Here is a 19645-nt window from a genome sequence, read left to right as displayed (position 1 = left end):
ACATTTTTTTGTCCATTAAAATAACATCAAATTGATCAGAAATACAGTGTAGACATTAATAATGTTGTAAATGACTATTGTAGCTGGAAACGGCAGATTTTTTATGGAATATCTACATAGGCGTACAGAGGCCCATTATCAGCAAACATCACTCCTGTGTTCCAATGGCACGTTGTGTTAGCTAATCCAAGTTTATCATTTTAAAAGGCTAATTGATCATTAGAAAACCCTTTTGCAATTATGTTAGCACAGCTGAAAACTGTTGTGCTACTTAAAGAAGCAATAAAACTGGCCTTCTTTAGACTAGTTGAGTATCTGGAGCATCAGCATTTGTGGGTTCGATTACAGGCTCAAAATGGCCAGAAACAAATAACTTTCTTCTGAAACTCCTCAGTCTATTCTTGTTCTGTGAAATGAAGGCTATTCCATGTGAGAAATTGCCAAGAAACTGAAGATCTCGTTCAACGCTGTGTACTACTCCCTTCACAGAACAGCACAAACTGGCTCTAACCAGAATAGAAAGAGGGGGGGGGGTCGGTGCACAACTGAGCAAGAGGACAAGTACATTAGAGTGTCTAGTTTGAGAAACAGACGCCTCACAAGTCCTCAACTGGCAGCTTCATTAAATAGTACCCGCAAAACACCAGTCTCAACGTCAACAGTGAAGAAGCGACTCCGGGATGCTGGCCTTCTAGGTAGAGTTCCTCTGTCCAGTGTCTGTGTTCTTTTGCCCATATGAATCTTTTATTTTTATTGGCTAGTCTGAGATATGGCTTTTTCTTTGCAACTGGTTTGATTCCAGGCTGTATCACAACCGGCCGTGATTGCCACAATCTATCTGCAATATTAAAGCTGATCTACACCCCCCCAAAAAATAATAACTATATATATCAATATTTAAAAAAACACAAACAAAATGTAAATATCATTGTGGATTTTGAAAAGAGGCGTATCCGGAAAACATGATGCTAACAGAAAGGAATGAGGTGGGTAGCTAGCTAACTGTGTGTCATTGTAGAAAACTATTTATACTGAACTAAAATAAAAACGCAACATGCAAATATTTCAATGATTTTACTGAGTTACAGTTCATATAAGGAAATCATTCAATTTAAATTAATTAATTTGGCCCTAATCAATGGATTTCACAACTGGGCAGAGGTGCAGCCATGGGTGTGTCTGGGAGAGCACAGGCCCTACCACTGGGGAGCCGGGCCCACCCACTCCGGAGGTGCACCTGTGTAATGAGCATGCTTTTTAATCAGCTTCTTGATATGCCACACCTGTCAGGTGGACGGATTATCTTGGCAAAGGAGAAATGTTCACTAACAGGGATGTAAACAAATGTGTGCACAACATTTTGAGAGAAATAAGCTTTTTGTGCGTATGGAACATTTCTGGGATCTTTTATTTCAGCTCATGATACATGGAACCAACACTTTACATGTTGTGTTTATATTTTTATTCAGTATATAAACAAAAAAATCTGATCTCTTAAAAGTTTAGTTCATTTTCGTTCTATTATCTATACAATAGGCTATCATTGATTTTTACCCAATAGGCCTGACATATTACCTCTTTCAATGAGCTTTCCATTTTGATAGGGTTATTTTACCTAAAATCCTTTAGGCCTACCTATAAAAAAAATGTAAGATAAAACTCTGCACCTCTGCCCAGCCTGGCAAGAGTGGTGGTGGTGGTGGTGCAAACAAAGACACACACATGGGTTTCTGTTCTGGAAAATGTGGCTCTGGACATTTGACCTGCAGCATTTAAATGTACCGGACCCATGTGCATTGGGTTCATAACCCATTAGGGTGTTCACCCACGCTGCTCAGAATGACAGAAATCACAAATAGATTAAGGTAATTCATATTAACAGAACATGTAAGTCAAGGATGCAACGATGTGCAGTCTTTCTTTCCTAATTCTGATGAGCACTTTGAAGATATTAAAATACCTGTCCACATTTACTTTTCCTCAGCCAACAAGTTGAGTAACGAACAGAAAAAAATCACTAGCCTATGTCAAACTACTATCCCCCACAGTAGAAAAGTTGACCTATTCTATTGGTCAGTTAGTGGAGAAAGAAATAGCCTATTCCAAGCAGACTCTGGGAAAGTTGTGGGATGACAGATCCCAAATTCATAAAACCAGTAGGCCTAGGCTTCATAATATATATTTTTTAAAGCAAATGAGTCTAATGCAACAGATCAGAACGTTTATCTTAAAATGTTGATAAACTATTTTTGCGCACAAGGCAGTAGGCTACGTGCAAATGTTTGTTCCATAATGCATTTAGCGGGAAAACACCATAAAAAGCGCACGCACATGAGAGCGGAATTTAGAAAGAGGGGAGATCTGATATGCAATAACTAGCAGGTGCTAATTTTATTTATTGGCTTTTCTATACATTTAAGACGACCAAAAGCCGGCTATTACCGGCTAACGGAAACCCCACACAGAGCCTGTATTGGGCTTCACAGGGTGAAAGGGGTTCTTTCACAACACCATGGCCTGCTTCATTGATATGCCACTGGCTGTGTCAGAGCATTAAGATCTAATGGGTGCACTGCAGTCCCACAGGGAAGGAATTGGCTGTGAGAAACTCTCAGGTATTCCAGGGTATCAATAACATGGAACACAATGGCTGAAACCCACATTATCTAACATCATTAACATGGAACACAATGGCTGAAACCCACATTAATCTTGTATGAGGAATGGAAAGCGGATTATGGAGAGAGAAGGCAAAGATTGTTTGGTTGTTGTCGGTGGAAAGTCTAAATGACAAACTGAAAAACAAAATGTGAAAATCTAAACAGTTTAGATCTTCCTCATCAACAAAATGAGCAATGCCACTGGAAATCAACCTAAGTATGCAAAACTAAAGTTAGTATTTTCCGAATGTAACATTCAACATTTAGAAGTCCACATTTTGGGGTATACTATTCTATATACACACACACACATCAAAAGTTGTGTTTTGTTTTTTATTTCAGTTTCATCCATAACACTAGAACTGCCCATAAGTAATATGCGTCAACACTGGAAGAGAAACGGGCCTATAGGGCAGGATTTATTCAGGGTGGAACGTCCCTATCAAGCAAAAACTACAGTACAGCTACAATACAGCAGAGCTACAGCTACAATACAGCAGCGCTACAATACAGCAGAGCTACAGTACAGCACAGCTACAATACAGCAGTTACAGTACAGCAGAGCTACAATACAGCAGAGTTACAGTACAGCAGAGCTACAATACAGCTACAGTACAGCAGAGCTACAATACAGCAGAGTTACAGTACAGCAGAGCTACAGTACAGCACAGCCACAATACAGCAGAGCTACAGTACAGCTACAGTACAGCTACAGTACAGCAGAGCTACAGTACAGTACAGCACAGCTACAGTACAGTACAGCAGAGCTACAGTACAGCTACAGTACAGTACAGCAGAGCTACAGTACAGCAAGTGACAGGGTTTCTGTTAGCCAGTAATAGCTGGCTTTTGGCATCATTTATTGGTATCTGCAATATATACTCTAATTTAATGTAATATCTTGTTCTTGTCTATAACTGTTCTGTACTTTGTTATGTATTTGTGCATTTTATGTGGACTCCAGGAAGAGTAGATGCTGCAGGTGCAGTAGCAAATGGGGATCCTAATAAACTAAACCCACTAGTAATAACTTTCCTACATGATGCCTCTCCAAAATCAGATGGTCACGAGCAGTCCAACCACATCTGCACAGACACATTCATTCATCAACTAGTACAGCATTCAACACCACTGTCCACTCCAAGTTTGTCACCATGCTTAGGACTCTGGGTCTGAACACCTCCCTCTGCAACTGGATCCTGGACTTCCTGACGGGCCGACCCCAGGTGGTGAGGGTAGGCAACATCACCTCCGCCACGCTGCCCCTTAACATAGGAGCCCCACAGGGGTGTGTGCTTAGTCCCCTCCTGTACTCTCGGTTCTCCCACGACTGCATGGCCACGCACGCCACCAACACCATCATCAAGTGTGCTGACGACATAAGGATGGTGGGCCTGATCACCGGTGACGATGAGTCAGCCTACAAGGAGGTGGTTAGTGACCTGGCAGTGTGGTGCCAGAACAACAGCCTCTCCCTCAACATCAGCAAGACCAAGGAGCTGATTGTGGACTACAGGAAACGGGGGGCCGAGCACGCCCCCATTCACATCGACGGGCCGCAGTGGAGCAGGTCGACAGCTTCAAGTTCCTCGGTGTCCAAATCACTAAAGACTTAAAATGGTCCAAACAAACACACACACACACACACACACACACACAGTCGCAAAGAAGGCGCAACAGCATTTTGACTGGCTGCATCACTGCCTGGTACGGCAATAGCACCGCCCTCGAGTGCATGGCGCTACAGAGGGTGGTGCAGACAGCCCAGTATATCACTGGCGCCGAGCTCCCTGCCATCCAGGACATCTATATCAGGCCCGGAAAATCATTAAAGACTCCAACCACCCAAGCCATAGACTGTTCTCTCTGCTTCCGCACGGCAAGCAGTACCGGTGCATCAAGTCTGACACCAACAGGCTCCTGAACAGCTTCTATCCCCAAGAATAACACTGATAAAAAGTTCACAAAATAGCTACACAGACTGAGTTAACCTTGTATCCTCATTGACCTTTTATTTTTGTCTCTATGCACACTCACAGGGCCCTAGACACACACACACTCACTCACTCCATCTTCTGATCACTCACACATAACATGCAAATCCATTTATACTGACTCTACACCCACTCACATACAAGCTGCTGCTCCGCTGTTAATCTTACATCCTGTTGCCTAGTAACCTTACTATTCATATCTACCTGGATCAGTATCCCTGTACATTGTAAATATGGTATTGGAACTGACCCTGTATATTGTATGCTAACTTACTTATTATGGTCTTCATATGACTTATTTTTGTGTTTTCTTTTTCTTGTATTACATTGTTATTGCATTGTTGGGTTTTGCAAGAAAGTCATTTTACTGTACTGCATGTGACATTAAAACTGGAAACATGAAATAGTTTCTTGCTAGAGAGAATGTTATCTGATCTACGGAGGTTAAATAAGAGGGGATAGAAGCCTTCAGTCAGGGAACCAGGGCAAGTAGCGAATCAATACAATAATGGAGTGCGCCTCTCTAGCCATTTATTAGGTTTCCTGTGACATGAATTCTAAAAAAACACAGCACAGCGAGAGAGACAGAGAGAAGAATTCCCTGCACTATGGCACAATTAAGATTCCCTAAAGTATCCTTTTAGAATTCACAGTCTGCACTGCTACATTCACATTCACATTCTCTTGTATTTATTAAGGAACCCCATTAACTCTTCCTGGGGTACAGCAACATTAAGACAGTTACAGTGCATTCGGAAAGTATTCAGACCCCTTCACGTTTTCAACATTTTGTTACGTTACAGACTTTTTCTAAAATGGATTAAAAAAAAATCCCCCTGAATCTACACACAACACCCCATAACGACAAAGCGAAATTTTAGCAAATGTATAAAAAAATATATATTTACAGAAGTATTCATACCCTTTGCTATGAGACTCGAAATTGAACTCAGGTGCATCCTGTTTCCATTGATCATCCTTGAGATGTTTCTACAACTTGATTGGAGTCCACCCGTGGTAAATTTAATTGATTGGACATGATTTAGAAAGGCACACACACCTGTCTATATAAGGTCTCACAGTTGACAGTGCATGTCAGAGCGAAAACCAAGTCATGAGGTAGAAGGAATCGTCCGTTGAGCTCCGAGACGACAGGATTGTGCTGTGGCACAGATCTGGGGAAGGGTACCAACACATTTCTGCAGCATTGAAGGTCCCCAAGAACACAGTGGCCTCCATCATTCTTAAATGGAAGAAGTTTGGAACCACCAAGACTCTTCCTACAGCTGGCCGCCTGTCCATACTGAGCAATCAGGGGAGAAGGGCCTTGGTCAGGGAGGTGATCAAGAACCCAATGGTCACTGACAGAGCTCCAGAGTTTCTCTGTGGAGATAGGAGAACCTTCCAGAAGGACAACCATCTCTGCAGCACTTCCCCAATCAGGCCTATATGGTAGAGTGGCCAGACGGAAGCCACTCCTCAGTAAAAGGCACATGACAGTCTGCTTGGAGTTTGCCAAAAAGGCACCTAAAGGACTCTCAGACCATGAGAAAAGATTATCTGGTCTGATAAAACCAAGATTGAACTCTTTGACCTGAATTCCAAGCGTCACGTCTAAAGTGGCTTCAGGACAAGTCTCTGAATGTCCTTGAGTGGCCCAGCCAGAGCCCGGACTTGAACCAGATCGAACATCTCTGGAGAGACCTGAAAATAGCTGTGCAGTGACGCTCCCCATCCAACCTGACAGAGCTTGAGAGGATCTGCAGAGAAGAATGGGAGGAACTCCCCAAATACAGGTGTGCCAAGCTTGTAGCTTCATAACCAAGAAGACTCGAGGCTGTAACCAAAGGTGATTCAACAAAGTACTGAGCAAAGGGTCTGAATACTTATGTAAATGTTATATTTCAGTTTAATATTTTTAATACATTTGCAAAAATGTCTAAAAACCTGTTTTTACTTTGTCATTATGGGGTATTGTATGTAGATTGATGAGGGGGAAAAAACGATTTAATACATTTTAAAATAAGGCTGTAACGTAACAAAATGTGCAAAAAGTGAAGGGGTCTGAATACTTTCCAAATGCACTCAAAAAAAACGACATATTACATTTCATAACACTTTTCACAACACATGAAATGTGTTCCCTCAGGCCACTACTCTACAATACAAAATCCATGTGTACATGTGTATAGAGTGCATGTGTTACCATGTATTACCATGTGTTACCATGTGTATGCGTGTGTCATGACCACAGTAAAATTCGACGTGACCGTTGAGTCACAGTAATCTACTTTCATGCACTCTGGACATACGTTGGTTCTACCAAACTTGCTAACTTGCTATCAGGTCGCTAATGGCCTGGTACTCAGGGATCTATTGTCCCTCTAACCACTGACTTCAACGCAAATGCAATAGGAAATCACATCAAACACTTATCAAAACAACATCATGCTTTTAAAACTCACCTCACTGTGATGATCAATTTGAAGAAAGTTCAACAACAGGTTGAAATTGAGTGTAAAACAAGGTTGTTGTGGATGTTGTTTCAAAGCCTAACACAACGAAGTGATGATTAATTCAAAACCCCCGTTTGCATATTAGAGCTTATGCATATGCATAGGCTTATGAGCCCAAGCCCCCCCCCAAAAAAAAACCTGAATTAAAATTATGATTGTGTCATTATACAATACATAGTCTACCGCATATTAAGCATTGGCAGAAAAACATAAAACAAAACTGATTGAAGATATATTTGGTACATGATTGGTCTAGCCTATACTCCAAAATGAAACAAATTCCAGTAACCACCTTTGAGTGTGGTCTGCATTATTATTCATACTGAATGGACTGGTTACCTTGTGCTATGCTCCACAATTTGTCTGGGAGAGAAAGTATAGCCCTAGGCAATGCTGTTGGTTCATGATTGTGCAGGGCGGTTTACAGAGTTAGCCTACAATTATATTTAATCTGTATGAGTTTGAATAACCTAGTAAGAGAGCATGTTTTTATATGTTCATAATGAATTGAGTGACACATTACCTTTAGTGATACAGAATATCTCAACACCGTGCGTTTCCATCTCCTCCTCTTTCCTTTATTCATTTTTACAGCGGCAGAGGGGCTGTCAGCAGTTTAGTGAAATATGTTTTGTTGAGAAAACATGTTACTATCAATGTTCCCGAACATATTTCACTTGGTTTCCCAAATTATGTACATGGTAGCTGCAGGAAAAGGGTTGGAGAGCCCATGGCATACAGAGTTTGGCCAGAATATTACCTGTCGCTTAGTGAGATCATGCTCCTCAAACAGTGGATGATGCCTGGAGTGAAATAAGTGTTGTTATATTTATTTCTCAGCTGCTCATATTAAGCACAGCTCCACCATAAAACCATAGTAGGCTACCTGTCCTGATGACAGGTATTTCTCAAATCATCAATAGCCTATAGTCCAGCATGCAGTCCATATATCTTTTGATTTCTAAGGTTTGTATCATTCACAACTGAAGTTCCCAAACAATTCAAAATCTAGCGTATAGAAACTTTTTCAAATTATCACTTTTACGCTCATATACACACACATATTTCAAATGTTGTTATTGTTAGGACAAAATTAATATTTGTGGGAACAAATTTGAGATTGTCCCATTTTTAAAGAATCCCTGAGCTCTAAAACAGCACAATTTGAACTTAGGCTCATGACAAAATGTGTAAAATAGCACGAGATTAGCTATAAAACTGAGAAAAAAAATTCTGTGCCCCATAGAAGAAATAAATGCTTGCGGGGCACCGCGAAACTGCGCTACGCCACTGGGTGAAATCATTGCGCTTTGATACATGGCGGAACGACCTGTGAAAGTAAACACAACCCCACACGCTTGTCCTCGAAAACCACATACTGAGAAGGACATCGTGGTGGTAATAAAGAAGAACCACAATTACCTGTAAAGTGTCCAAGAAAACACTTCGTCTGAATTTTCCTCGCCGTATCTCCATTTCAAGGGCTGAACACCGGGCAATCGTGGCTCTTGTTTGATTTCGGCAAAACATTGCAAACTTCTGGTGCTAATCAAAATGACCTTGCTGTTTGAAACGTCGTATTGGTAGAGCGCTAGTGTCAAGATCCTTTTCAAAGTAGCTTATCCAGGTGCGCAGCTACTGCAACATTTATCGAAAGGACACAATTACGTCAACTCACTCTTACAATTATTTCTCAACCGCGAAGAACAAACTATTCATATATTAACGTTTACAGACTCCTTCCGTTCCAGCATCTTTCCTAGACTGCTATAAATTCCCCGGTGTGCCCACTATTGTGTGACACCCCTGTGGTGCGCGACGTAACTTTTCCACTATCCCAGTTCAGACCTGTACGGGCGGTGTCTTGCTTAGCGCTGTGTGTAGGCAGTGATTTGGCTTTGTACTGCTGCTGGCTGGTTGGTTGGTTGGTTGGTAGGCTATGATTGTGTAGAGCCGGGCACGGTACGGTTGGAGGGAGGGACTGCAACTGAACTAACACCCGAGGAACGACAGAGGCCTGTTTCTTCTGGTTAAATGACAAAGCAGATCACCTCCACTCGGCATTGCTAGGGCACAGTGAATGGGGACAACCTGCCTGCCTACTGACTGTACAGCCTAGCTACTGTAGAAAAATGACATCAGTCTACTGTTGGTGCTGCTACTGATTCTGGTAACAGATTATTCATAGGCAAAAGAGAAGACAAGTAAGATGAGGGGGGTACATTCAGGTAGGTGTCATGGACCAGATGGGGCAAATAGGTTTCTGTCTGGATAGGTGTGTCTACACAGGGTTCTCCAATCCTGTTCCTGGAGAGCTACCCTCCTGTAGGTTTTTGCTCCAACCCCGATTCAATTTATCAACCAGCTAATTATTAGAATCAGGTGCCGATAGATTAGGATTGGAGCGAAAACCTACAGGAAGGTAGCTCTCTAGAAACAGGTTTGGGGCAAAAAGCTACAGGATGGTAGCTCTCCAGGAACAGGGTTGGGGCAAAATCCTACAGGACGGTAGCTCTCCAGGAACAGGGTTGGAGCGAAAACCTACAGGACGGTAGCTCTCCAGGAACAGGGTTGAAGCGAAAACCTACAGGACGGTAGATCTCCAGGAACAGGGTTGGAGCGAAAACCTACAGGACGGTAGATCTCCAGGAACAGGGTTAGAGAGCCCTGGACTCTACTGTGTTGCTCATATCATATATAGACAGACAGGAAAGCATGAGGATGCAGGATGTGTGTTTTGGGTATCAACTATAATTGAAAAAGATAATGGATGGCTCTTGAAGAGAGTGAATATGACATATAAAGTTTTATACCTAAACTAATGGAGCATCCAAATAATTCCTCTGCGTGGGTAAGGTAGGTAGGGGTGACAGAGATCATGACTGTAGGGGCACCAGCCTGGGTTCCATGGTTGAGAGGCCACAGGGGGCTGGTGGGCAAGGCGCTATGTTTAATTTACAACCACCTGTAATGGCCCATAAAGATTAAGGAATGTGTATCAGAAACCCTCCCTGCACCAAATCATATGGACTGTACTAGGCCTGCTGAGACTGGAATCTGAAAGGTCAAAGGTTGTCTGTCTAGGATAGGTCTTGCTGAAGACTTATTGCTGGTATTAGCTACTCGGTCCTCATTCTTCTAATGGTCTCAATCCAGAGAATCAGTTAATTTTACTAAATTGAGTTTTCAGCCATGAGGGTTTAAAGTTTCTAATGTGTAATAGAATGTGAAGATGGCTGTGTGCCTCAATTTTCATTTGAAAGGGGGGAGGGGCAGTTTAGTCTTGCCAAAGCTGTAAATGTCAGACCTGGCTGCCCTCTCGGACGCAAACTGCCTGCAGTGTCCTGACCAGCCCTCTGAACTAGGCACGCCATATGCCTGAAGGGCCATCATCACAACACTATCAACAAGGCAGGTCCTACAGGCCCTGGTTTTGTCGCACCTAGACTACTGTTCAGTAGTGTGGTCAGGTGCCACGAAGAGGGACTTGGGAAAATTGCAGTTGGCTCAGAACAGGGCAGCACGGCAGGCCCTTAAAAGTACACAGAGAGCTAACATTAATGACATGCGTGTCAATCTCTCGTGGCTCAAAGTGGAAGAGAGATTGACTTCATCATTACATGTTTTTGTAAGAGGTGTTGATAAGCTGAATGTACCGAGCTGTCTGTTTAAACTACTAGCACACAGCTCGGACACCCATGCATAACCCACAAGACATGCCACCAGAGGTCTCTTCACAGTCCCCAAGTCCAGAACAGACTATGAGAAGCAGTACTACATAGAGCCATGACTACATGGAACTCTATTCCACATCAGGTAACTGATGCAAGCAGTAGAATCAGATTTAAAAAGCAGGTAAAAATACACCTTCTGGAACAGCAGGGACTGTGAAGCAACACAAACATAGGCACAGATACATGTATACACACACATGCAGTGGCGGATTTAGGTATAGGCGACATGGGCAGCCACCCAGGGCGGCATCTTGCCAGGGGCGGCACAGGCGTCCGCACCAAAAATGTCGGAATGGTGACATTTGCGCGATCGGTTTTCTATTGCTCATTTGCACATCACGTCAATGATATCATGTCACCGTGTGGGACTGTGGGTCAATTAACCTTGTTGGAGTGGGTGCCCTGATTCTAGTTTGTGAGCTAGGCAGGCTACTGCCTGGGAAGGTCTCCCACTTAGAAGTACAAGACGGGGAGGGGGGCGGAGATAGGTTGACCTCAGGTCTCCCCACTGGAAGCCCGAGGTAGGGGGAGCGGGGGAATCTATCAAATAGCGCACCTCTAACTTTGTACAGTACTAATGCAATTAGTAAAATCAGTCACACTACGAAATGCTACCAAATAAACCACAATTCATTCATAATACTGTTAATATATAGTTTTGCTTTTTTTTCTGGTTTGTGTAAAATCGTTAAGAATAATGTAAACCACCAAGGTGAATTGGTTTAGTCTTGACTCTTGGTTGACAGTGTTGGGGGATGGGTAATGTAGTCTTGACTCTTGGTTGACAGTGTTGGGGGATGGGTAATGTAGTCTTGACTCTTGGTTGACAGTGTTGGGGGATGGGTAATGTAGTCTTGACTCTTGGTTGACAGTGTTGGGGGATGGGTAATGTAGTCTTGACTCTTGGTTGACAGTGTTGGGGGATGGGTAATGTAGTCTTGACTCTTGGTTGACAGTGTTGGGGGATGGGTAATGCATTGACGCTCGAGCGCCAAATCAACATAATTGTTTTTCATAGTTATTTGTCTTTGTTACTTCTTTTTGATATTTATGAGTCTTATTTTTGTATATATTTGTATATTTATATAGTTTTAAATGTTATTATTTATTTGTGACTTCCAAATGTTTGAACAAAAATGACAGTGCAGAATGGTGATTTGGGGGGGTTCGCCCAGGGAGCCATACAAGCTAGAACCCCCACTGCACACATGATAACATACGCACTATACACACACGTACACATTGATTTTGCATTGTAGATATGTGGTAGTGGAGTAGGGGCCTGAAGGCACACACTTAGCGTGTTGTGAATTCTGTAATGAATATATTGCAATGTTTTAAAAATGGTATAACTGCCTTAACTTTGCCGGACTCCAGGAAGAGTAGCTGTTGCCTTGGCAGGAACTAATGGGGATCCATAATAAATACAAAATACACCAACAAAAATAGAAACAAAAAAGATATGAGCCCTGGTTTTATTTTTTAACAATACACAAGCACAATATTTCATACTGTAAATGTGTTATACATCTGATGCCTTTATGAGCACATGGTTTAGCGTCTTCTCTCTGTTAAATCGCTAAACGGATTGTCTTAACTGTAAATAGTCTTGTTAACCGAAGACTTGTCTGTCTGTCTGCCTGCCACTTATAGAAGATAAATTAGGCCTATGTTAAATACATGCTGTATTTGTCACTTCAGAAGGGATTTTTGTCTTTTGTCACATATTATATAGGTCTGTTTTTCTGTCCAAATATTTTATGCGGGGTAAACTAAATGAAGGAGAGGCATGTTAGCCACACAACAAAATGTTCCATAACTTTGTGTCTAGTTTTTGCACGATACAAGGTTGTCTCTCACTGTCTGTGTCATAAATTGTTTGTCTAGATTTTGCATGAGTGTCTGTGTCTTCTAATGAGGATGAATATAGTGTGTCATGGAGTTGGTGTAACTCTTACCCTCCAGTCTGTCATTTCAGAGCAGCTTGTTTGGAATAGAGGTTTAGCTAATAGCCATAGGCATTGGAACACATGTGCACCGTGGCTTCACTGTGGCTTCACTTGGATATATCCATTTCAGAGTTTCTATGTGAAACAAATTATGTTTACATGTCACATGCCTCTGTGGTCGGAAGGGAGAGAAAATCATAGAGGGGCCGATGCGTTCCCAAGCTGCCCCTCTTTAAACTCCCAAGCTTAGACTGACCCTCTTTAAACTCCCAATCCGGGGCTAACCCTCTTTAAACTCCCAAGCTTAGACTGACCCTCTTTAAACTCCCAAGCTGGGGCTAACCCTCTTTGAACTCCTAAGCTGGGGCTGACCCTCTAAACTCCCAAGTTGACTGACCCTCTTTAAACTCCCAATCCGGGGCTAACCCTCTTTGAACTCCTAAGCTGGGGCTGACCCTCTTTAAACTCCTTGCTGGGGCAGACCCTCTTTAAACTCCTTGCTGGGGCTGACCCTCTTTAAACTCCTTGCTGGGGCTGACCCTCTTTGAACTCCTTGCTGGGGCTGACCCTCTTTGAACTCCTTGCTGGGGCTGACCCTCTTTGAACTCCTTGCTGGGGTAGACCCTCTTTGAACTCCTTGCTGGGGCTGACCCTCTTTGAACTCCTTGCTGGGGCTGACCCTCTTTGAACTCCTTGCTGGGGCTGACCCTCTTTGAACTCCTTGCTGGGGTAGACCCTCTTTGAACTCCTTGCTGGGGTAGACCCTCTTTGAACTCCTTGCTGGGGTAGACCCTCTTTGAACTCCTTGCTGGGGCAGACCCTCTTTGAACTCCTTGCTGGGGTAGACCCTCTTTGAACTCCTTGCTTGGGCTGACCCTCTTTGAACTCCTTGCTGGGGCTGACCCTCTTTGAACTCCTTGCTGGGGTAGACCCTCTTTGAACTCCTTGCTGGGGTAGGCCCTCTTTGAACTCCTTGCTGGGGCTGACCCTCTTTGAACTCCTTGCTGGGGCTGACCCTCTTTGAACTCCTTGCTGGGGCTGACCCTCTTTGAACTCCTTGCTGGGGCTGACCCTCTTTGAACTCCTTGCTGGGGTAGACCCTCTTTGAACTCCTTGCTTGGGCTGACCCTCTTTGAACTCCTTGCTGGGGCTGACCCTCTTTGAACTCCTTGCTTGGGCTGACCCTCTTTGAACTCCTTGCTGGGGTAGACCCTCTTTGAACTCCTTGCTGGGGTAGACCCCTTGGGGACGGCTCTGCTATGCCTGACTCTGGGCCTAGAACTTGGAGGCAAGGCATGGTCCAACCCTAGCTCGGAGATTCCCCGCCAAGTCATCATTGTTCCACCCCAGATTGTCTGACTTTGTGATTCCTCTGTTCTCTGATGGGCCAAAGAGGAAATTCTCAGAGCAACTGCCTCCTCCTCTCTTTCTATCACATACATGCATTGCGCCCGCATAAACACTACAAACAACATAAACAGCAAATACTGCTGAGAGTCAAACACAGTAGCAAACAGTGGCACAACGGGTGCAAAATGTCAGTGACAGAACACATACAAAGAGACCATCTCATAGCTGCGAGAGCAATGCCTGGAGAACAGCTGGGACATGATGGCATAGTGTAAAATAGTCCTCTGTCATCGCAAACACAGAATCATTTCTCTGTCTCTCTCACGCATGCACCCACACCGGAGAGGAAGGAGAGACAGAGACAGACACCCACAGGGGAGTGAGCAGAAACCACTGGTATGGCAGTGCTCCCATACGGCCCCCAAACAGAGGGGGAATATTACAGCCAGTATCACACTCTGCTCACTATAATTACATATGGCTTTTTTATACTATATACTGCACGTGTATGTTGTACATGCCCTTCTTTATAATTTGACTCCAACCATTAAATTGGATTGTGGATTAGTCCTTTTGGGATATTTAAGCAAGAAGGCATAAGGGGGTGTGGTATATGGCCAATATACCATGGCTAAGGGCCGTTCTTAAGCACAACACAATGCAGAGTGGCTGGACACAGCACTTAGCCGTGGTATATTGGCCATATACCACAAACCCCGAGGTGCCTTATTGGTATTTTAAACTGGTTACCAACGTAATTAGAACAGTAAAAACACATGTTTTGTCATACCTGTGGTATACGGTCAGATATACCACAGCTGTCAGCCAATCAGCATTCAGGCTCAAACCACCCAGTTTATATAACTACTGTAGATAAGTAATGACCCTTTATTGATGTGAAAGGACTTGTGGGTATCAAGGGTTAAAGAGGATAAAGAAAAACAGAAATATGTATGTGTTCAGTCTCAGCAGAGGACACACTGTACAGTTAGATTACAATTATAAACTGGGTGGTTCGAGCCCTGAATGCTGATTGGGTGACAGCCATGGTATATTAGACCATATACCATGGGTATGACAAAACTTATTTTTACTGCTCTAATTACGTCGGTAACCAGTTTATAATAGCAATAAGGCACCTCAGGGTTTGTGGTATATGGCTAAGGGCAGAGGGACTAAGTTGGCCTCCCTCCAGCTCAAGGTCTTGGTAATACTATTTTGGCATTGATAAACCAGAGGTGTATTCATTAGTGCAGTGTTGCAATGAAAACTGCTTTTATTGGGCAAATTCAGGTAGGTCCCTCCCCATTTCATCCTGTCTGCTTCCTAGTGAATACATCCTAGCTTCGGAAGGGTCTCATCAGGGAGCAGATAGAATAGTTGTGCTGCACAGAGATAGATAACAGGAGTGTATTATTACAGATTATGCTTGGTATTTTATGAGATTTTGTTGGCCACCATTGAAAATGTCTTTCAAAACGCTCATAATTTGACCTTTAGTTGATCAATTGACATGATTGAATATGGTGTAGAAAGTAGAAACTTTTAAACAAGTACTATAACATCCATCAAGTCATTTCACTGTACTTGAATGTGTGTACAGGAATAGCCTGCCATCTACTGGGGAAGAACTGTTACGATATCTAATGTGCATTGTAAGGAGCATCTTGCAAGCACCTTATCAACACCCATATAAACATAACCATCTTAGTTTTCCTTATGTATTTATGACCTAAACTAGTTGAATATTCACATGTATCAAACAGATTAAAGGTAACATTAAAATGTGAGCCAAAACAGCCTTTATTTGTTTTATTTACAAAGAATACAAAACATGTCTCAAGTTTTTCGTAGTTTTCAAACAGAAATGCATTCACACGTTACATTTAATTGACAACACTTCTGTCCTCTTCATCTGGGATGGAGACACACACCTAGGACACACAGCAGAGAACAAATGTTTTAAAGATGTACGTTGACGGTTTGTTAAAAATGGCAACAATTATAGAGGAAGAATTTATTCTGTAGTATCTAAACATCTGAGGCTCATATAAGTCAGTCAAGGAAGAATTCAATGGAATTCATTCCTAGCAGGTAGTAAATCAGTTTAGTACATGACTAAGCACAGCAAATGACTGTATTTACCATGGTAAGGACAGAAGTCCCCTTTCTCACTTGTGGTGAGTCTTCCTTCCAGACGCAGCTTCTTTGCGGCCTTGTTTCAAACCCTGTAAGAGACAAATAAAGTATTAAAACAGTTCCTTTTGCATTGTAGAACCCGTTTACTCCTGGTATTGAATTCAAAATTAATGTCCGATCAATCATCACACGTGATCCAATCACGTCCCAGATTTTGTCGGAACGTGAATGCAACCTAATGTACACACATAGAAGCCACAATGTGTATTAAATAGGTTTATTACATGAAAGCAATTCCTATCTGCAGTGGGCAAGACAGGATGCGAAGGGGATGTAACTGTACCAGGTAGTATCCAGTGTGGTAACCACTCATGTACCAGGCGAGCAGCATACTGCCCAAAGCCCCATCATCCTCTCCGTCTGGACTCATGGGGGGAGGGGGCGGGATCATCTGACAGAGACAAAACGCCTTCAGACGAGGGAATCTATCGTAACGTTGCAGAGATAAATGTACTAACAAAACACTGCTCAGTAAGCTCCGTGTGTGTTCTCTATCAGCAACACTAAACAGTCGAGAGGGGGTTTGACTCTTTATTCAGACAGTAAGGAAGATCAGAGTGGGAAACAGGCAGGTGGAGAAACAGTGGGAAAGGTGGAAGCAGGGATTGAACACTTGTCTCCGGTGAAGAGTTGTGACTCATGCCGTGGACTATTACCACGGCAACACAGCTCTGCACCAGAGAAAATATTTCTGCACTCCATCTTACCGGTGGCCCACAGGGCATCATAGGAGGCCATCCTGGAGGGGCAGGCCTGGAGGCCCCAGGTCGCCTTGAGTCTCCCTGTAGACAGACCAACAACTTCAATGTGCAGCACACTCCATTGTCAAAGGATTCACTCCATTACCACTTACAGGGGTTTTATATTTAAATTCCCCAGATCGGCATCTTTAGCAACTTCCAAATGAAAACAAAGTTCACCTAAATTCCATCATTTGTTAGGTCTTTTATTTCCTTGGAGTAATGCATTGTTACATTTACATTTCAATCATTTAGCATTCAACTGGTGTCTGGGTAAGACAACCACATAACAAAAAAATAAAAATGCATGGACGAATAGTGACTGACAAACTACAATTAGGATCTGCTTACCATTCTGAAGCCAGGCATTGGAGGGGGACCTGGGGGAAAGCCAGGAAAGCTTGGACCCAACATGGGAGATCCTTTGGGGGATTTGAATTTGGGTTTAGAGCGTGGCACATGACTGTGAGGGTGTGGGGTGGACGACCTGTCGCTCTCCTCTGTAGAAGACTCTGCTTCTTTAACCTGCATTACAGAAAGAGACACAAGAACACTGACAAAATGTTCCCAGTCAGATGTGTTCAAGGGGCTGAATACATAAATGGTGGTCCACTAGTCTGGTGGAACCAGCCTGATCTAGTTCACGTGCAGTAAAACAGTATGGTGAATGCAGCGATCATCCTCACAAACAGCCTAAACGTACCTTACTGGGGGCTTCCTCATCTACCTCTGAGCTCTCTATCAGAAGGTCTCGGAGGTTCTGCTCCTCCTCGTTCCCATAGTGTGTGAACACAACTATACAGGTGCCCCTCTGCTCATCTATGGATGAGATCGTGGCAGAGTACAATTTGCCATCTTTAGACCAGTAGGCACAGCAGGGGTCTCCGACTCGCCACTGCAACACAACACATGTTGTATAACTGTTAGACTAGACCCATTAAAGGAAGAGTTAACAGATCATTTTTAATGGGTTGTTGTGTTCTTATAACGTACCACCTACCTCTTTATCCAGAGGAGCATTGCTTCTCTTTCTGCTGCGGTTGTTTCTGTTGTTTTTTCGTTTCTTTCCAGGGTTGTCTCTCTCTGAGCTTTGTGTGTCCTCCTCACCTTTCAGGGCAGTCTGACAGTCAGGATCAATAGTTAAAAAAGAATCAAAATGTGAGCATGACAGAGGGATAATATTACATTTTCAAGGACACTTTTCTGAGTTGCTGCTTTAGGAGACATGTCTACAACGACACACTGTAGCTGTACATGCATGGTTCTCAACCGAAGTATCAAAACCATTCTAACAAAGAGGAAAATAAGACATGCTTTATTTGCAGAATACTGTCAATGAGGTGGCAAACAAAGTTATAACACTGTAAAGGCACCTTAAATGATGCAACTGCTTTGTCGTAGGCCTTTATCAGTGCAGTGTCATCCCAAATGTCAGAATCGTCACTCTGGGAAAATAAGAAAATGAGTTTAAGAGCAATCAACCATCTGAGTGACTTTTACTTAGCAAATGCTTTCTATTTAGCTACTAGCAAGACAGATAAAGCCAGATTCCATCTAGCCAGTTGTGATGCACTGGCACTGCTCTATATTCCTACATAATAAACGGGTCAGTTAGATAACCAGCTGGCCAGGCTAACTAGCATCTAGTCATACAACATGGCCAGCTGATCATTTTTAATCTAATGTCAGTCACTTTCCTAGATCCCCGCTAACCAGATATCTAATTGAAACTGTTTTGGGAATGGGCCATCAGACTTGAGTGACTGATGCTGGCATATCTGCTGACAAACTGCCTTGTTACCACTAACATCAATGATTATGATAACTGACCCTTCCCTGAAACTCTGGTGCAGTGTTGTGGAGAATACTCTGAAAATATAGTTTACCAAGATTCCAGCGGACTAAACTACCATTCCATGGTGAAGGAAGTATCAAGATACCAATTTCTTAAAATGGGAGGTTAAGCTAGAATAAAGCTCCCATTAAAAAAAAGGTGTTTACTTAGCTAACTAATGTTAATTTGAAGTAGTAGTTCACTACATCCAAACTAAACTAATGTGTGAAACATTATATCAAAAAAGTAATTACACTACTGTTCCAAGATTTGAATTTAGTTAAACTACCACCAAGTTACTGCAAAACGTAGTTAAATTACAAGTTTAACTACATGTAGCTAGTTCAATACTCCCCAACACTGCTTTGGTGCCAGATTTAGACCCAATAGTTAGCTATTAACTAGCTAATGTTAGCTAGTTGGTATCTATCCAATCAGCAAACAACTAGCAAACCAATCTACACACTTAGCTAGCTATGTACTGACTGAGTAGCTACATAAATGATAACTTACTTGTGCAGCTCCACGAGCAAAAAGCACATCTTTACACCCATGTGCCATGAATACGCAGAAATATGGCTGCTCTCACAGCTTTGATAGTCCCTAGCTACTGAAGCAACGTGCGTCGCTGGCTGACGTTTCTAAGTAAAAATGACGTATAAAAACGGC

The 19645-nt window shown here is 42.9% G+C and overlaps 2 protein-coding genes across 5 annotated transcripts in view; both read right to left on the bottom strand.

Moving 5' to 3' along the window:
* The window catches only part of rtkna (rhotekin a), a 119302-nt gene extending 110105 nt beyond the window's left edge, over positions 1–9197 (bottom strand). The window contains exon 1 of one of the 4 annotated variants that reach the window (XM_014172451.2): positions 8593–9197. In XM_014172451.2, the coding sequence (XP_014027926.2) occupies positions 8593–8700 (108 nt within the window). In that variant the 5' untranslated portion in view covers positions 8701–9197. The remainder of the gene's footprint in view (positions 1–8592) is intronic. The other 3 variants (XM_014172448.2, XM_014172447.2, XM_014172450.2) reach the window with 3 other exon arrangements.
* A 6791-nt stretch (positions 9198–15988) lies between these two features.
* On the bottom strand, positions 15989–19638 carry smn1 (survival of motor neuron 1, telomeric). Its single transcript, XM_014172446.2, has 9 exons — positions 19490–19638; positions 18516–18587; positions 18143–18262; positions 17846–18037; positions 17494–17667; positions 17110–17184; positions 16686–16793; positions 16349–16431; positions 15989–16137 (listed from the first exon to the last, which is right to left on the bottom strand). The coding sequence occupies exons 1-8, from the start codon at positions 19535–19537 to the stop codon at positions 16375–16377; spliced, it is 846 nt and encodes a 281-aa protein (XP_014027921.1). The 5' UTR covers positions 19538–19638; the 3' UTR covers positions 15989–16137; positions 16349–16374.
* Between the last annotated feature and the right edge of the window lie 7 nt (positions 19639–19645).

The sequence above is a fragment of the Salmo salar genome, chromosome ssa24, assembly GCF_905237065.1.
Source record: "Salmo salar chromosome ssa24, Ssal_v3.1, whole genome shotgun sequence".
Taxonomy (NCBI): domain Eukaryota; kingdom Metazoa; phylum Chordata; class Actinopteri; order Salmoniformes; family Salmonidae; genus Salmo; species Salmo salar.
Note: the sequence above shows the minus strand (reverse complement) of the source record. Positions and strands in the feature narration are given on the sequence as shown.

What these genes read in the sequence shown, in the direction of transcription:
- smn1 (XM_014172446.2), bottom strand. Translation starts at nt 19,537, where the DNA reads ATGGCACATGGGTGTAAAGATGTGCTTTTTGCTCGTGGAGCTGCACAA. An exon ending in AAGCAGTTGCATCATTTAAG is followed by an intron (nt 18,263 to 18,515) that starts GTGCCTTTACAG and finishes CCTGACTGTCAG; the next exon opens with ACTGCCCTGAAAGGTGAGGA. An exon ending in CAATGCCTGGCTTCAGAATG is followed by an intron (nt 17,185 to 17,493) that starts GTAAGCAGATCC and finishes GTCTGTCTACAG; the next exon opens with GGAGACTCAAGGCGACCTGG.